Here is an 18,585-nt window from a genome sequence, read left to right on the forward strand (position 1 = left end):
AAAAAAAAAAAAACGGTTAAACTAAAAATATCAAGCATTTTATTTGTATATTGAGACAGGGTATTTACTACAGGCTGGCCTCAATCTCATTCCAATCTACCTTCATCAGCCTCCCAAGTGCTGGGATTACAGGGAGGAACCACCACACCTGGCATCAAATATCTTAAAGTCAGTTAATTCTGGGGAGAAACATCAAGAAAATCATTATCATTGCAGAGGCAGTGGCAAGCTTGACATGACACAGTGTTCCATAATTTGAATGCTGTATTTTTGATTAAGATATCCTGACTATTCTAGTGGGAGTTCAGAGCAAACATAGGCTCCAGAGGGTGTGGTAAGGAACAATGTTCTTAAAGAAATAGGAGATGGCAATGTTAATTACCCCAATTTCATCATGACAATGTGCACACAAATTATCATACTGCACATGAAATTTTAAAAAAAATCAAAGTTCTACTCACACAGGAAACTAAGGGTAGAAAATAAATCCCTGGGACAAAGGGAAGTACATGCATTGTTGGTTTTAATTGCAGTGACATAATGTAAAGCTTACAGACATAATACCTGGCGTCAAGAAGAAGTGAGAGTGCAGCGAGAAGACCACACCAGCAAGCGCTCACCATCTCTTCCCAAACAGCTCTGCTCACTTCAAAGGAAATGCAATACTTAATCAGGTCACACCATTATGGCGAACTGTCAGTCTATAAAATTCAGTACCTCAGTTATGAGGCATCAAACACTAATATTTAAAATATCCAAATAATGAAAATGTAGAAGCTGTGATAGCTTTATAATAAAAAAGTCTTGAACTTAAGTTGTTTTACAACATGATAGTTAAAACAAGATAGTCCACTATCTCAGTTAAGAAATAGCTTTTAAAAAATACATAAATGCCAGTTCTACTTCCTTCAGTAGGCCAAACTGTCCATCTGCATCATCAACTGGAAATTAGTGTGGACTACAGTCTAAAATGTTTGCTCAGCTAGAACCTCATTACATCGTAAGTAAATACACTGAATCAAATGGCACTGGGCACCTCGAGGTTGGAGATAAGATTTACAAATATGTAAAGTTAGAACTGACCTTGTAGAAATGACCTACAAACAGAGAACCCGGAGTGACATCACGGTCTTTAGTACAAGGAAGCAGACATTGCAAATCCAGATACTTGATAGGTGCCCCTTCTGGCCAAGTGGCAAGAAGCACACCTAGTGCCCACAGGACGGTCTGAGTTCTATCTGCCTGAGAAACTATCTTTCTGGAAAACTGACTAACACCTGGACTGGACTAGAAACATGTGAGATCACTTGAGAGCATCTTGTGTTGAATTGTAAGGGGAACCAAGAACATGGGAGAAACATGAGACACGTCAAAAGAACACTATCGAGCCTGAAAAGAGCATCACACTAAAAAAAAGTGACGGCCAGTGATTATAATTCTTTGGATTCAATAAAAATCCAGTTATATTCAAAAGTGAACATCTCCAGAAACTGATATTTTTGCTCCCTCACATACTTATACATCAAATTAATAGCTAAATTAAACATAGGAACCACCCTGTGCTGATCTCAGAATGAATAAACTAACTTGGGATATATCCTTCTAACAATGTCAAGGTCATATAAAACAAGAACTGAAGAACTGTGCTCCACACTGTAGGAAAATATCCACACACAGCAATAAATTCAAAAAGAAAGAACCAAAAGGAAAAACACTGGGACGACTGGTAAATATGAATAAGGCCTAGGTTAATATTAAATATTAGATTGACCCTAATTTCTGATAGTGACTGCATCAGACTGGGGGAGATTATGATTAGTTTTAGAAAACCACATCCAAGGATTAAGGGGCAGTGGGACAGCATGTCTAGAACTTCATCTCAAATAGCTCAGAAAAAAATAGTGTATAGAAAATAAAGAGAAAGGAAAAAGCAGCATGGTAAAGTGTTACTAACAGGGAGATAGGGTAAATGATAATACAGGGACATTCCCTCAATTCTCCCTAGAGTGCAAGGTATTGAAGAGCAGCAACGGCAAGCAGGGAGCCGCAGCACACCTGTCTCCTGATCCCTCTGGTCTGGCTCTGCCTGCTCGTCTTGGCGCTCGGATGACTGTGGCGATGCTCCTTCCGTGACAGTGGGACACTCTGCCTCTGCCTCTCCCAACTCTCCTTCTATCATCGTGCTGATTCCACGGACGAGATCCAACAGACAGTGGAAGGCCACGGACATGGCATAGCCTTCTGGGATGGTTGGGGGCTCAACTTTGTCCAGCATCTCTAGGCTGAAACCATGAGATATACAAGCACTAATGAGAAGCCACAGAAAAGAACCATAGAAAACCATTTCCATAATTTGTAGACTCTAAAAATTACTAATAGAAAGACAAAAAAAAAAAAAAAAAAAAAAAAAAAAAAAAAAAAAAAAAAAAAAAAAAAAAAAAAAAAAAAAAAGAAAAGAAAAAAGAAAAAGGAAGGGACCTTACAGAGCTGGTTTCAGTTGGAGAAGGATCTCCAGTACTTTAAAGTAATCAGAAAGATGACTGAGTGGATAAAAGGTGCCTGCTGCAAAGTCTTATGATCTGAGTTTGGTCCCTTAGACATATGTGATGGAGGAGGGAACTTGCAAGGGAACTCTTGCAAGCAGTACTCCAACCTTCACACATGTACACATACATGTGTATGCACACAAAATGTATTTTTTTAATGTAAAAAAAAATGATCAGAAAAATGAAGGCCTCACTGCTACCATAACATCTACTTGATATACAGTGACATCCTCACAATTCTTTGGTGTGAGAAATATAAAAACTAACAGAAAATACATTAACATAGATTATGACACTTCTCAACCTCTTACCTTTAAGGTGACATGAAAGATAAAATAAAATAAACCCACAAAGAAGAAGATGCTCTTACATCAGAGAAAGCACAACCCTGAGATACCCAGAGTGCAGGTGACCTCAGAGACCATCAGCCAACAGTACAGTGGCACCGAGGGACATCTGTGTGTCAAGCTCAAACCTACTAGACAGGAGCGAGTGTTCAGAAAGCAGACACTAAGTCTGGTGTGCTAAGTTAGGACAAATGGGGAACTACGCTTCTGGATCCTTCAAAATGGTCATTTCTCAAAAACACAGAGTGACGAATTCACCAGCAAAGAATGAATGCTAATAGTTGTAAGTTGTATTCACATCCAAAGAAAAGGAGTGGTCAGAGCCCTATCTCTTGTACACAAAACTAACTCAAAATAAATCAGTGACCTACATATAAAAGGAATTACAAAACTCTTAACATGTATGCTTATGTTTCTCCCTGTGATTTATGCCCCTGTCTCTTTTTGCAACAATTTGTTAGATATAACACCAAAAGCACAATTAAAAATTAGGTAAACTGACTCCATCAAAATTGAAAACTACTGTGTTCCACAGGCAGTAACAAGAAAAAGACAACTTACAGGACAGCAGAAAGCTCCTGCAACTCACATGTCCACAAGAATTACACATGTATATGCAAGAAAGTCCTAGAACTTAGCTCTGCGACAACTTCCATCTCATAGATTAACTAGGTTAAGTAAACTTGAATTTGCCAAAGGGCACGCTGTTCTAGATGAGCAGCGAGGTCCACAGGTCTAAGAGTCAAGCCACACACTTAACTACAAAGCTATGTAGGACAAGGGGGTCAACTCAGGTAAATAAATCACAATTAGTTTATAGTGCTATTAGATTAAAAGTAGACTTCAAGTAGATTAAAATTACAAGTCCTGATTAAAATTCCCAGAAATGTTTTAGCAATATTAAATATAATGTAGACAGAAGTACTTCAGAATTAAATATCATCTTCAGTGGTATAATTTATTATAAATCATGTTGCTGTTACTTACTAAGTGGCTTTAGCACTGCCTTGAACTGTAATGGTCAGGATGGGTATCCAGGCTCCTCGGTACTCAAAGGCTGGCAGCAGAGTGACCCCTGCACCAATACCCACCACCCCTGAGTTCGCTGGTGCTGAGGCTGGGCCGCCAGCATTGTTGTTTCCTGTTAGGAAAGGAGGAAAAACAGCATACCAACTTATTCCTTGATTACAAGCCAGTAAATTCCAATGCCTACTTAGACTTAAAGAAAAATTCTGTGCTCTCAGGTGTGATACCTATAACTTGACTCTGTTTTACCCACCCAGAGAGTCTACTTCCTTTAAATAACCACTTAATTTTTTTAATATAAAAATTGCTAGAAAGCCTAAGTAGGTAGCTCTGTTGGTAAAGCATCCGTCACATAGGCATGAGGACCTGAGTTTGAGTTTGCTCTCCAGTGCCACATAGACTTGTTTTGCTCTCCAGTACACTAAGATGTGTGTGTGTCTTAAAAAAAAAAAAAAATGGTGGAAATGATTTTAACCTTAGCTTCACAATAAATGAAGAAACCATGCAGTTGGATAGAGAAACTCCTCATGAACAAACTGAAGGACATATATAAACCAGTCTTGATTTCGCTCCTCAATAGGCTTGGTGATGCGCACATGTAATCCCAGCACGGGGAGGCACAAGTAGGCAGACCTAGCATCCTGCTAGCCATCTAGCTCACCTAACCATGAGCCCCAGATCCCAGTGAGACACACACATACACACACACGATCTGTGCCTGCACATATATGAACACACACAGTTATAGGAATAAACAAAAATTCAAATCATTTTTATATACTTTACAAAATTTATATTTTACAAAAATATAAGTCTTCACTCTCAATAGGTGGTTTAAATTTGTATAGCACACATTTCTCTCCTAACAATGAGTCCTATAAACCAAGGGAGATATGAAGACAGATATGATGATGACAGCAACATTACCAGCTTGGTTGGCTGTGGCAGGATTTCCAGTAGGAGGGACAAGAAACAGAGACTGGATAAAAGACCCCAGTGCATTCACAATGTCTCGGAAAACCTTGGTGGAATGCTGCTTCATGTCATACGACTGACAAAATGATCTGCAAAATAATTTTAAACATTTCTGAGAAAAGCATTTTAATGTATTATAATATTCATGTTTTTAATAGCCAGCAATATTGCTTGATATTTACAATTCCATATTTGGTGTCATTCTTTATGCTTGAGTGGTTTTTCTAATTTGGGTTAGAAACAAAGGTTTATTTGACAAAGGTCATAACAAAACAAAAAAGAAAGAGAGATGTTGGCTTCATTTGCTCACTACCCACGTGTCTGACCTCTCCCAGGTCCTCCTGAGCTCCACCAGTGACTTCATGCACACAAACACGCAGTTTCTTTGTTAATATCTACCCTGCACACAGGCACTGAGCCCTTCTTCAGCTCAGCACAAGGGGATCAGGCTGTCTGTTTGACAGAAGCCTGCTGTGACTTTACCTTAGTAACTGAGGCTGCACACAGAGCCTGTGTATCGATTCCACTGCAACAGCTCTTAGCCACTGCGGCTTATCTGCATCCAGAAACTTCACCAGAAGTGACAGAAATATTTCACACTCAGTCACCTAAAAAGAACAGATTTTAAAAATTCAAGTAAAAAAGAAATGATATTAGCTATCTCAAATCATATTCACAGTAACTAGAATAAACTGCAGAACTAGTTCAGCGGACAACCAGCACAGCTTCTAACTATATGCCTGAAATACTAATGATCTGCTAAAGCAGTTAATTCCTGACCCTTATTTTTAGAAAACATGGTCCACCATCTTGCCATCTCTAGACCTACAAACTGCTAACAGATGCATGATCTAACCTTCAGTAATACTTCACATGTATGCTAAAAAGCAAAGAGGCAGTTTGGTGCTGTGGTAATTTAACTAGACTCATGTGTTTGAATGTCTGGCCCATAGGGAGTGGCATTCTTAGGCAGAAGTATGTCACTATGGAGGCAGGCTTTGAGATCTCATATAAGCTCAAGTTATGCCCAGAGACTCAGTCTCCTTCTGCTGCCTGGGAACCAAGCCTCTCAGCTTTCGAGTCAAGGACAGAAGAAAGGATTATAAAATCTCCCTCTGCAACTCAGGAAAGCCGCTGAGGCCAGGCACGTGTCAGGGTATCACTGCACAGAGGCACAGAGGGCTGTTGTGAAGCTGTGGAGGTGAAGCCTGGATTGCCCTGGAGACCACATGATGTGGGAGATGCCAGAGTCATGGGCTATCTACCAAGGGAAGCTGCGAAAAGCAAGTGGAAGTAGCCCAAGAGAAAAAAGTGTGTTGCAGTCAACAAAGCTGAGAGGAGCTGGAGATCTGAAGAGCATTTGATATCAGACATGGAGATACAGAGTTTATAGTGTACCAGCTGGTGTTTGGTCTTGCTTTGGTCCAGCATTTCCTCACTATGATGTTTTGGAACAGTAATGTGTATCTTGTGCCACTGTATGTTGGAAGTATGTGATCTTTTTTTGACTTTATAGAGGATTACAGTTAAGAGGCTGCATGAATCTCAGAAGGGACTTTGAACTTTGGATTTTTTTTTTTAAGATTTATTTATTTACTATACGTAAGTACACTGTAGCTGTCTTTGGACACTCCAGAAGAGGGTGTCAGATCTTGTTACAGATGGTTGTGAGCCACCATGTGGTCACCGGCATCCGAACTCAGGACCTTTGGAAGAGCAGTTGGTGCTCCCAACCACTAAGCTATCTCTTCAGCCCCATGAACTTTGGACTTTTAAACAAGTTCGAGACTGTTATAGACTGTGGAGACTTTTGATGTTGGACTGAATGTATTTTTTGCATTATGTTATGGCTACAAGCCCATGAAGGCCAGGGAGTGAAATGTGGTGGTTTGAATAGGTTTTTGCCCCACCAACTCATGTATTTGAATGCTTGGCCCACAGGGAGTGGCACTGTTAGGAGGGGTGGCAATTTTAGGAGGTGTGGTCTTGTTAGAGTAGGTGTGGCCTTGTTGGAGGAAGTGTGTCATTATGGAGACAGGCTTCAAGGTCTCATGTAAGCTCACGAGTTTATGGGAGTGTATGAGGTCAAATGCATTTTCATAACAATACTATTATGACTTGTTATTTTCAGTGTAGTAAGCCTTGATCAGACAAGGCTAAAAGCAATAGCCTTAGAACAGTGAATGCCTTGGCAGGAATCACGGAAACAAAATCAACTGGAGCATCAATGCATTTTCACTGTCATACATAAATAAAAGATATATATTATACACACACATAATATTCTAACATATATACATCTATTTTACTTAAAAACAACTGATGCTTAATTTTCACTGTTAACTTGAATAAGGCATTCATAAGGTCCATGTTGGGGTACATCTGTGAGGGTATTCTCAAAGAGGATTAATTAATAGGAAGGACAGTTCATCTCACATGTGGGTGATACCTCTAACAAAAGCTGGGAACCCAGGTGGAATAAAAGGGGAGATGGATGAGTGGGATGATCAGTCTGTTTCCGGGCTACCATGAGATGAGCGGCTTTTGTGACATCCCCCAAACCTAACTCAGGCCCCAAGTAATACAATCCGCTGTCTAAGGAGCGAAGCCTTTGAAACCAGGAAGCAAGGAGTAAGCCTTCCCTCCTTTAAGTCCATAGCTCAGGTGTTCTGTCAGGGAAACAAGAACACATGCAACTGTATACAAAAACATGCCTAGAAATCAACACTTACCAAAAGACTGTAAAACTGCTTGATCAGAACAGACACCACTCTCAGTAAACGCATACAAATAGGAAAATATGGTTTTTCAACTGGTGCCGGAGAAGATGAAGTACTGGAACCTTGTCTGAACTTTATATTTGGAGAGAAGAGCTTGATCACAAGTGGACACACCCTTTCCTTGAGGAGAAAACTGAATTCTTGATGCTATTGGCAAAGGAAAAAATTACTGAGTTTGTAGTGATACTTCTAAAAAATTATATTATCATAAATGATCTAAATTAATGAATTTACCTTTTTCTTAGTAAGTTTTGTTCTTTGACAATTTTGTAAAGTAAATACATTCTGGTTACTCTCTCTATCTTCTCTTACTTCTCTCCTATGCTTGCTACACCTCTCCCCATCCATCTCACACCCAGTTCCTTACACATCTCTTTCTCACATTCACTGTCTCTTGTTCATTTCCTAACGATTTTAACTAGCATTGTTTGTGTGATCTGATACTATTTAATTGATCTAGCTGATTACCTGAAATCTGAATGATTAAAATAATAAAATGTATTTGAAGTTCACCATTAAATGCAGATTAAGTCTTATATTTTTACTGAAGTAAAGGCTACTCTTCACTATCAATCATATCTAATTAATATTTTTGAACTGGATTACAATGGGTAAGATATTTCACTATTGGGTAAGGCGCTTGCCCCTCTCCCAGAATCTGATAGTTGCCAATAAATCAGCATTAAGTAGTACTGTCTCATGAGGCCCTTTGTATATTTTACAAAGAGGTTTGAAATATGTACTGTTCTTACATGGATTAAACACAAACTAGAAATATTTCAAAAAGTTTAAAAAGTTAATGTATATTTTAAAAAGAACATATATGATTTTAAAATTTTTAGTGTTTATTACTAAGATTATAAAGCACTTAAAAGTTATTAACACAAGGCTATAAGGCATTTAAAATAAGAAGAATAAAAATTTGATTAATAAAGTATTATTTATCACAAAGTATGTATTTCTCTGGCTAGTTTGTAAAAATAATTTTACTCATGTAAAGATGATTTAAAGACTAACTTGAAAAATATCTATTTGATTGCTCCAACAGACCACAAGGAGATAACCTCTGTAAGAAGCAAACATAACTATTTTACATGTTGAGAATTTTATAAATAATCATACAATTTTATTTAAAGTCACTATAAGTCAGGTAAAAGGCTTCCTTAACTTGCTAATTTTCCATCAACGTCAGTTAAGAGTAGTCTCACTCATTCTGATGGCCATCTGACCATCTCTCCTGTCTCTCCCACACCTGATCCTAATGAGAATGAATGGCAACCTGTAGCCATAGGAGGTAGTGGGGTCGGGATACAGAGACCTATGGTTAGGGGAGGCTCCAAGAATCACTGGGAATGACCTTAGCTGAAACTCACAGCAGTGGGAATATGGACCTGAAGAGGCCACCTCCTGGAGCCAGGCAGGAAGGAACCCCAGTGGAGCGATAGGGACACCAACCTACCCACAAAACTTTTGAGCCAAAATTTATCCTGTTTACAAGAAATGCAGGGATGGGGGAGATGGAGCAGAGACTGAGGGAATAGCCAAGCAATAACACTGACACTATTAATACTGTCATGCTTGCAGACAGGAGTTCAGCATGGCTGTCCTCTGAGCTCTACCCAGCAGCTGACTGAAACAGATGCAGAATCCCACAGCCAAACATTAGATGAGCTTGGGGTCTCTCACAGAAGAGCTGGGGGAAGGAGATAAGAATTCCTCAGGAAGACCAAAAGAGTCAACTAACCTGGACCCTTGGGGCTCTCAGAGTGTGAACCATCAACCAGAGAACATACATGGGCTGGACCTAGGCCCCCCACACATATGCAGCAGATGCTTGGTCTTCATGTGGGTCCTGAACAACTGTAGTGGGAGCTGTCCCAACAGCTGTTGCCAGTGTGTGGGATGTGTGCTTCTAGCTAGGCTGCCTTGTCTGGCCTCAGTGGGAGAGGATGCACCTAGCCTTGCATCAACCTGATGTGCCAGAGTGGGGGAATACCTGAAGGGGGGCTTCAACTCTCTTAGAGGGGAAAAAAGGGGAGATGGGGAAGGGACTGTGAGAGGAGGTGACCAGGAAAAAGGACATCAATTGGGATGTAAAAAAACAAAAAGAGAGCAGTCTCACTTTAGTAACAACAATGGCTTTCATCTGTATTTAATAATTAACTTCAAATATATTTTATTATTTTAACCACTCAGATTTCATTAAGACCATGAAAGAATCATTAAAAATATCATCCAACTTAATAATTTAATGCTATAGAAAAGTAAGCAAGCCACAGGTAATTAATTTCCTCAGTAAATATCTATTAAAAGCAAACAAACAAATAAAACCAGAAACCTGCCTTCGCTAATCTCATTTCCTGGATATGAGCTAATAATCACTGCTAACTTCTCAGGTATGCTCTATGGTTTCTTTTTTTCACATATATTTTAATGTATGTGTTAATCCTTTCCATGTAACACGGGATACTGGGTGAGACCTGAAATTTGATTCTAGTATTTGTGTCAGTTTCTCTAACTGCCAAATAAAACTGTACTTGAGTACACTTGTGCGACTCGTCACTCATACGGTCTGAGAAGACACGTGTGGAAACACTGAGAAAAGCAGCTTGCTAAATGTGTGTGTGCACCCTCAGGTACACTGGGTGCCCACGCTCTCCAGCTTTCCTCTTCCTCCCTGCATAGCTTCCATTTCATTTAGTAGTTACACCTGACTTTACGTGACTATGAAATCCTATAACAAAAAATGAGGGAGACATGGTATCTGTTTTTTCAAATTTGGCTTAAACTCAATCTCATGACTTGTGCTATTTTTGATTAGAGAATTGAAACCATTACTATACAGAGTTATAAAAGAAAAGTGTACATTAATTCTGATTGATTTTGAAGTATTTAGTTTTTCCTACTCCTCATTCCACACTCTAGCATGGTTATTCTTCTCTATAGTCTTATGAAAATGTGTATTGTTCTCTTCAGTCTGAAGGATTCCTTCAAGTGTCTTCTGCAGTGGTGGCCTAGTGACCTCGAATCCCCTCAGTTTTCCTTCCCCTTCAGTTGTAACAGACAGTGCTGCGGGGTAGAGTAGTGATGTGTGCTAGCAGACTACTTTGAGAACTTGGAATACATAATCATGAAATAATAATGGATTCTGTTAAGAAATACTTATTTTTGGTGCTGGAGAGATGGCTCAGTGGTTAAGAGCACTCACTGCTCATCCAGAGGACCCAGGTTTGATTCCTAGCACCCACATGGTGGCTAAAAACCATGTGTAAATTCAGTTCCGGAAGATCAGACATCCTCTTCTGGCCTCCATGGACACTGAATGCATGTGGTACATAGACATACATGCAGACAAAACCACCATAGATGTTGAAAAAAGAAAATAAAAAAGAAACAGCATATTTTCACACCTTTCTTAACACCATAGCTTAGAAATTTTGCCTAAATATGTTTCTAAGATTTATTCTTTTTTTTTTAAGATTTATTTATTTATTATATATAAGTACACTGCAGCTGTCTTCAGACACACCAGAAGAGGGCATCAGATCCCATTACAGATGGTTATGAGCCACCATGTGGTTGCTGGGATTTGAACTCGGGACCTCTGGAAGAGCAGTCAGTGCTCTTAACTGCTAAGCCATCTCTCCAGCCCCCTCTAAGATTTATTCTAATAATAAACTCTTAAAATGTTGGGGGTAATTACAAAAAAAAAACCACTAAACCAAAATTAGACTGATGGCTTTCTTTATTCCTATAACCCCAGTCCTCAGGAGACTGAGGCAGTTGTATGTCATAAAAGAGCAAAAACATCACCGAGAAAAACAAACCTCAACTCTCAAACAACCGAGTCACACAAAATGGCTTCAGTCTATACCTTCTAATATGGAAAAAATACATGGTGATCTATTGACAAATATCTGTGAAAAACAATTTTGTGACAAACTAATATCGATTGGCTTACTTGTAGAAACACTTGTGGAAAATCATTAAGGACCGACTCTAGTAACTCGAGGCCAAAAGTCCGAGTCATTTCGGTCATGCCTACTAACCAGTAAGGCGCGTCAGCATTAACCAACTGACAGAGATCCTGGGAAATTAAAAAAAAAAAAAAAAGGTGTCATGTATTATGATAACATACACTTTCCACAATTCAGTTTATAAAACAAAAATGAAACAAACCTCTTTTTCTTAAAAATTAAGCATTAGCAATTCCAATTTTGACATTTGTACACTCAGTAGCTTTTAGTAAACCTATAAAGAAGTGTGTAACTATAGACAACACACAGCTATAGACAAGTGTTAATGTTATTTTAATAGGAAAAAACTTTCAATCTTACTATACTTAAAATGGTTTAGTCATGCCAACTGATATAAAAAGCAGGTATTTGTGTATCAGATTACATTAAGTAGACAGCAAATCTATTACTTAATCTTTTCTCACTGAAGGAATGTTTTTGTAGGACTTGTCATCCCTAATATACCTATTTTTCTAGTTCTGAGTTTAGTTTCACTTCCTTAAGGTAGGTCCCAACATTTTGTCATGCTAGTTAGATATACAGTAGATGTTCAGCCTTTCAGAATTACTTTAATATAATACTAATAACACTTTTAATTGTTATGCAATGTTTTGGATTAAAATTACATCAAACATAAGTTCTACAATAAACACTTGCACAAGCTGTGTAGAACTGACATACCTGAAAGAGCATGTATGCGTCCTTAGCACAGGGTCTCAGGGTGCTGACCGACCTTCTGTTACTGTTTCCCTGGATCAGCACTGGAGCTTCTACATCTGCGGAACAGGCCAGACACTGAAGTTCAGAATGCCCTTTTTACAAACCATATACGTGTTTAAAATTCATCCTTTTACGTAAGGATGGTTCCTGTTTGAAGAACCATGTCTTCAAACAAGATATTTTTATATAAAATAACAATTACTCATTTTCTTACATACACTTTAACAAGGTTATTATCTTTATGACACACTGGATTTTCCCAGTTTCTTATTTTCCAGATTTTATCACATGATCTCTGAATCTGTATTAAATATCAAACATAAAGTTTACCACATAGCTATTTCCTCCACCCTTTACCACGCACAAAAGGATTAACTGTTTGATCTGCCATGGTTGCTGTCAGTCATGGGTGGTAGCATCAGCACCCATGGATAAGAATCAGCTAGAATGATTTTTCTCTGTTCAGCACTGTTTTTTTAACATTAGTAGGAAAGATCCCATTCTCTGGGCTGGTGACATGGTTGGTGGGCAAAGGTACCTGATACCAAGTCTGAGGGTCTGAGTTTGATGCCCACGATGGACATGGTGGACCATAAGGACTAATTCTCACCAGTTGTCCTCCAACCTCTAATGTGTGCTGTGGTACATACTTGTGTGTATGTGAATGTGTGTGTGTGTGCACGCACACACACATGCACACAAACTGCTACTGTTAAGACTGATTGTTAACTTGACAAGATTTAGAATCACCTTCAAGGACACAAGCTCCAGGGCATGCCTGTGAGGGAACTTCTAGATTCAAGTGAACTGGGAAACCTGCCATAAATGCAGCGTTCTGTAAGCGAGGATCCTGAACACAGCATTTCCCTGCCCCACCTCCTGACCACGGTGCATTAGGCAGCCACCTTCCACCCCTGCCATACACCTTCCCTGCTGTATCCCCTCAAATGATAAACAGAGACAAACTGTCCCTTCCTTGAGCTGCTTTTGTCAGAAAATTCACCAAGTTAACAAAAAAGAAAAGGAACTTAACACATATATAAACACACCTGCATCTACCACACTCACACAGACATATCCGCACACATGACTGCGTGCATTTACATGTGTCTGTATGAGTTTTCGGGTATTTTTGTGAGCGTTCTTTGAGACTGTTCTCTTGTTGGTCTTAAACTAATGATCCTGTTGAGACTGGGTTTACAGTGTATGTGACAGTTAAACTGTTCTAGCTTCAGGTGTTACTAGTTTACTGGAGGTAAAGCTAAAAGTGAATGTGGATTAGACCTTGCACATGAGGACCACTCACAACATAAGGAGAGCACTGTCAGCCTTTACCTCTGTGCCGGTCATCTTCAGCAACCATCCTCTCGAAGACCACCGTCACGACCTGCCGCACCGTTGCAGCAGCTGTGTTGTTTGTAATATTGTCCTTTGTGAAGTGGAGTCGAAAACAAAGAACTATAGCCTAGAAAAAAGATTCTTTAGCATGAAGTAAAACTGAAGAGCAGAATCTATCAGATGAAACTGCAAGTCAAATAATTTGTTTCAATCAGACATGAAAAGTTCCACCTTTTTGTAAAACTACAAAAATCCTCAGATTTTAAAATAATTCAGCCTCAGTAAAATACATAGCTATATAAGTCTAGCTAAAACAGGTCAAAATACTTTTTTCCAAATATATTTCATTTAATGTATATATGAGTGTGTCATGTTTTATTTTCCCAGAATGACTTGCTTTAGAAATAGAAAGTATTCATGTTTGTTGTATCACTAAATACTTAGAGTAGTTCTATATAAATTGCTAAAAGTATAAATAAAAGTATAATATTGTTACAAGAGTGTCACACTTTTCTCTTTAAAAGGCAGCTTCATTATTAAGAAAACTTGTATATGCTGAATTGCACTCCTTAAAGGCATATAATCCCATGAGTTCTGCCTGCTCCATATGAATGTGGCCGTGGAGCAGAGCACACCGCAGTGATGGAGCATGCCACAGTGATGCACACTTCTGTCACCCTAGTGCACTTCCTCACACACCTCTGCACCCACTTCCTCTCCTGAACCATGGAACTGTCGAATTTTTTCACTACTGAAAATGCACTCAGCATTTTCTACAATTTTATATAAAAGATTCCTCCATTATGCCCTGTGTCTGGCTTCCTTCATTTAGAGCCTATGCATGGAGTGTGTGTGTGCTGTCCTGTGCATCGGTCAGTCAGGAGGCTGGCTGAGGAGACTGCATGGTGAGGCTATGGCTCCACTTCTGTTGATGAACATCTGCAGAGTTTTGAGTTTGGTGCTCCTCTGAGTAAGGCTGCTATGAACATTCAAATACAAGTCTCTATGAAGACAAGCATTTTCCTTTGCATTGGATAAATACCTAGGAATGGCATGGCTAGGTCACAGGGTAATGCAGGTTAACTTTGAAAGAAACTGCGCCTTTCCAAAGAACAACTACAGTGCTGTAATTCTGGATGTGTGTAGATTTCAGAGCCATTCCACCTGCAGCACTATGTGATGGTGGCATCTATAAAGGTCAGCTGCTCTAATGGGCAGAGACAGACAACACTGTGATTTTTAGTTCTCCTTTCACTAGCCTCTTCCCACACATCACTGCCACTGAGCGCCACAATTCATAAGTATCTTTAGAGTTGTTTGTCAGTTCTTCATGTGGTAATTTTATCCTGGAAAATAATACTTTAAATAGTTCTTCAGAAGCACGTGTGTGTCCTTTTCAGATAGCTGCTACTGTTTTCCTCTATCCTATGACTTATTTTATGGTTCATGGACCATAAAATCTGAGCTCTGTATCTGCAACTGTTTTCCTCTACCTTGTGACTTATTTTATGGTTCATGGACCACAAAATTAAAGCTCTAAAAAATAGTTGCATACACCAGTATCATAAAGATCTTCTAAAAGTTTAATAGTTTGAAATAGAAGTCACTCTCAGAAGAAATACAAAATTATTTTTCATTTTACGTTTGAGTGCTTTGCCTTCATGTAAGAACACTGCACATGCCTGGGGCCCGAGGAGGCCAGCAGGGGAGCTGGATATCAAACCCAGGTCCTCTGCAAAAGCAACTAGTATGCTTTTTGTTTGTTTGTTTTTTCGAGACAGGGTTTCTCTGTGTAGCCTTGGCTGTCCTGGAACTCACTCTGTAGACCAGGCTGGCCTCGAACTCAGAAATCCACCTACCTCTGCCTCCCAAGTGCTGGAATTAATTAATGGCATGCACCACCACTGCCTGGCGGTGTCTATCTTTTAATCAGCTTATTCAAAGACTACCTCAAAGCATTTATAAACACCAATTAAGTAGGTTTCTTACCTTGGAAAGTGCCTCATCATGAACTACCGTGTTGGTTGTTAAAAGAACAAGAACTGTTTGAAGCAGCTTGAGCTCTTCAAGGCTGTTCTCCATTAGCTGCCAAAGCATATTAATTATGTTTCCAGCAGCAGTCTGCGAATCAGAAGACGGCACACAAAATCAGCTCAGATCTGAGAGGTGATGGAGATTCACAGTAATACTGTTTATTTTCCACCATCAAGTTAAATCAAAACAAAATACATTATTACGTAACTATCAATTCAGATAATCTACACTTTAAAATATGAATTATATTATGTAACTATTCTATGACACTGGAAAGTTGATTATAAAATAAGTGTGCTGTGAACTATGCCTTAGATTACAAGAAACTCAATGGAATGCAGTTAATCTTCAATGTTAGCTTTATTATTAAGTTATTCTTCTTTCATAAAACTGCCTCACAGGAGAGATCAGGTACACTTTAATCTTCCCATGAACGCTACTGACGTGACTCTTAACAAGCAATTCAGATAAAATCTTCCACATACCTCAGACACCACTTCGTGTGACATGAGTCTCTGGATGGCGGCCAAACACAGCTGCGTGATCTTTGGCTCCTTGGTCCCACACCCCATTAGGAAAGGCTGCACAACTTCTGAGCTCTTCTCTTTCAACGCTTTATTCAGAAAACAATATCAGATGGCTTACTGGATCTATTCATAACCAGGATTGTCTACATACTTAGAACCTATGAGAATTCTTTTTATGTAAAGTAGCTGTCCAAGTAGAAACAAGTGATCAGAATTCAGGTGATGCAGATGCACAGTCTTCAGCTAACTGTAGGAGTCCCAGGCTTTCTCCACCATGTAATTCTGGGCCTTCCCATCTGCTACCACCTCTTTGAGAACATAAATTTTTACAATTTCAGAAACTAACATTTCTTCATACTACACAAGCATAAAATAAACAAGAATTCATGTCATAGAGCAGAAAGGAGTTCAAACTGTATGTCCACCGTGCCTTCCATCTTCATAGAGCCCGACATTATTGTTCTGTGCTGTGAATGTTCATAATGCTAATTTCTTCAGGAAATAAACACAATTCTTAGACAACAATAGCATTCTTCCTGTTATTACAGAAAGAACATTTTAAATTAAGCAGTAAATACATAAACTTTTATTCCAAACCTTATTTAACTTTTACCAACTCTAGAAATTTTAAAGTAATAATAGTAACTAAATTCAATTGAACAATTCATTTATAACATAAAATTTAAAAATTGCTTAACAGCAAAAAAGATAAATAAAACAAGTATGTCACCTTCAGAGAATCTAAGTAAATAGCATGGAATTTTAAGCAAAGGGAACTTAAACTTATGAGTTTGATAGCTGTTTTCATGGAAATAAAACTTATTAATTAACTATAAGTATATCTGAGTCAAAAATATTTTTTCAGAAGAACTTGGAAGAAAATCATTCATAATCAAGACTGAAAGTAAAAAACCCACCTCAGCCATTGTTTCTTTCTTATAGTGTTTACAGCACCAGATATGAATTTCCTCTTATGGAGCAGACCTCAAACCCAATCAGAGAACAGCTGATTTTACCCACGCCACTCATGCCACCTTTGCCCAGATGGGTATATCATGCCTAGAAGCCTTGCCTTGTGGACTCTAAGAGTCACAGGAAGAGCTGCGACACACATGTGTCATTTAGGAGTAAGCATTCGCTCTGGCCCTCTATATTATTTTACCTACAAATTTCATAATTTCATTCTTCTTTACAGGTGAACAAAATTCCACTGTGTATTATGTACCAAAATTTTATTATATATACATCTTGGGCTCTGTCGGTGAATTTAGCTTCTGCTGATAAGCTAATATGTCAGGATACTAAGCTAACCTCTAAATATTTGTATTTATAAGCACAGACAAATGCTACTCACTCCCAGCCACCCTATGCAGAAGACAGAGGAAACAACATAAGAGGAATATAGGGAGAAGGGCTGTGAGATGCCCAGTGCAGGTAAGACCACACAGCATTTGTGGCATCTGCAAGAGCCCACAGAAAACTGGACCTGGTAAGGTGGAGAGTGCACATGTCCCTACTCCTCCCTGTTTAAGTATTGGCCACTGATGCATTCTGGAGGGAAAGTGAGTAATTATTGTCCATTGGGCACCAAGTTCCAAGTTCTCGGTCACACAGACAATCTTATACATACATACATACATGCACACATACACACATACACACACACAAACACACACACACACACACATGGAAAAAATGCAAGACATACTGTTTGAAAGGTAACCAAGACATGACTGTTTGAAAGGTAACCAAAGAGTGGAGAGGTAACCACAATGTACTTTACACATGTGTGACATAAAAGTGTAAAATGAGTGTCTTTTAAATTTTGGTATTGAATATTTAAATCTACTTTCTGCCTTCCAAAGTACACACTATGGAATGATAAACTAAGACTACAACGTCTGACAATATTCTGGAGTTACTAATTTAGCACAGCTAAGAGCAGTGAATCACACTGCAAAAGAGTAACAGAGCCCTAAGGGTTCCTTTCCTAGTCCCTTCCTTTCTAGGGCATGGAAGTTTTAACTCAAACATGGAGAAAATAATTTCTCAACAATATTGCAAAAACATTGAAGTAAGCAATTAATATATGATTTTTGAACTGATATAATTGTGTATACTATGGAATCATAATGGAATAAAATTAGAAACTAATAACAGAAATCACAGAAAAGCTACAAATATTTAGAGATCAAACGATACATTCTTAAATGGCCAATGAGTAATTAAAATAATCAGGAACAAAATTTTCCTATGATCAAATGCAAATAATAGTA

The 18,585-nt window shown here is 38.7% G+C and overlaps 1 protein-coding gene across 4 annotated transcripts in view; it reads right to left on the minus strand.

Annotated features, from left to right (window-relative positions):
• Mon2 (MON2 homolog, regulator of endosome-to-Golgi trafficking) overlaps positions 1-18,585 on the minus strand; it is a 75,073-nt gene that overhangs the window by 40,116 nt on the left and 16,372 nt on the right. For all 4 annotated transcript variants that reach the window (XM_031350350.1, XM_031350352.1, XM_031350353.1 and 1 more), the window contains exons 3-13: positions 16,268-16,395; positions 15,738-15,869; positions 13,746-13,875; positions 12,372-12,466; positions 11,636-11,761; positions 7,627-7,821; positions 5,378-5,502; positions 4,847-4,983; positions 3,881-4,034; positions 2,056-2,282; positions 565-646 (exon numbers count right to left, since the gene is read on the minus strand). In XM_031350350.1, coding sequence (XP_031206210.1) covers positions 565-646; positions 2,056-2,282; positions 3,881-4,034; positions 4,847-4,983; positions 5,378-5,502; positions 7,627-7,821; positions 11,636-11,761; positions 12,372-12,466; positions 13,746-13,875; positions 15,738-15,869; positions 16,268-16,395 — 1,531 coding nt within the window. The remainder of the gene's footprint in view (positions 1-564; positions 647-2,055; positions 2,283-3,880; positions 4,035-4,846; positions 4,984-5,377; positions 5,503-7,626; positions 7,822-11,635; positions 11,762-12,371; positions 12,467-13,745; positions 13,876-15,737; positions 15,870-16,267; positions 16,396-18,585) is intronic.

Source organism: Mastomys coucha, unplaced genomic scaffold (genome assembly GCF_008632895.1).
Source record: "Mastomys coucha isolate ucsf_1 unplaced genomic scaffold, UCSF_Mcou_1 pScaffold4, whole genome shotgun sequence".
In the NCBI taxonomy this organism is placed as follows: domain Eukaryota; kingdom Metazoa; phylum Chordata; class Mammalia; order Rodentia; family Muridae; genus Mastomys; species Mastomys coucha.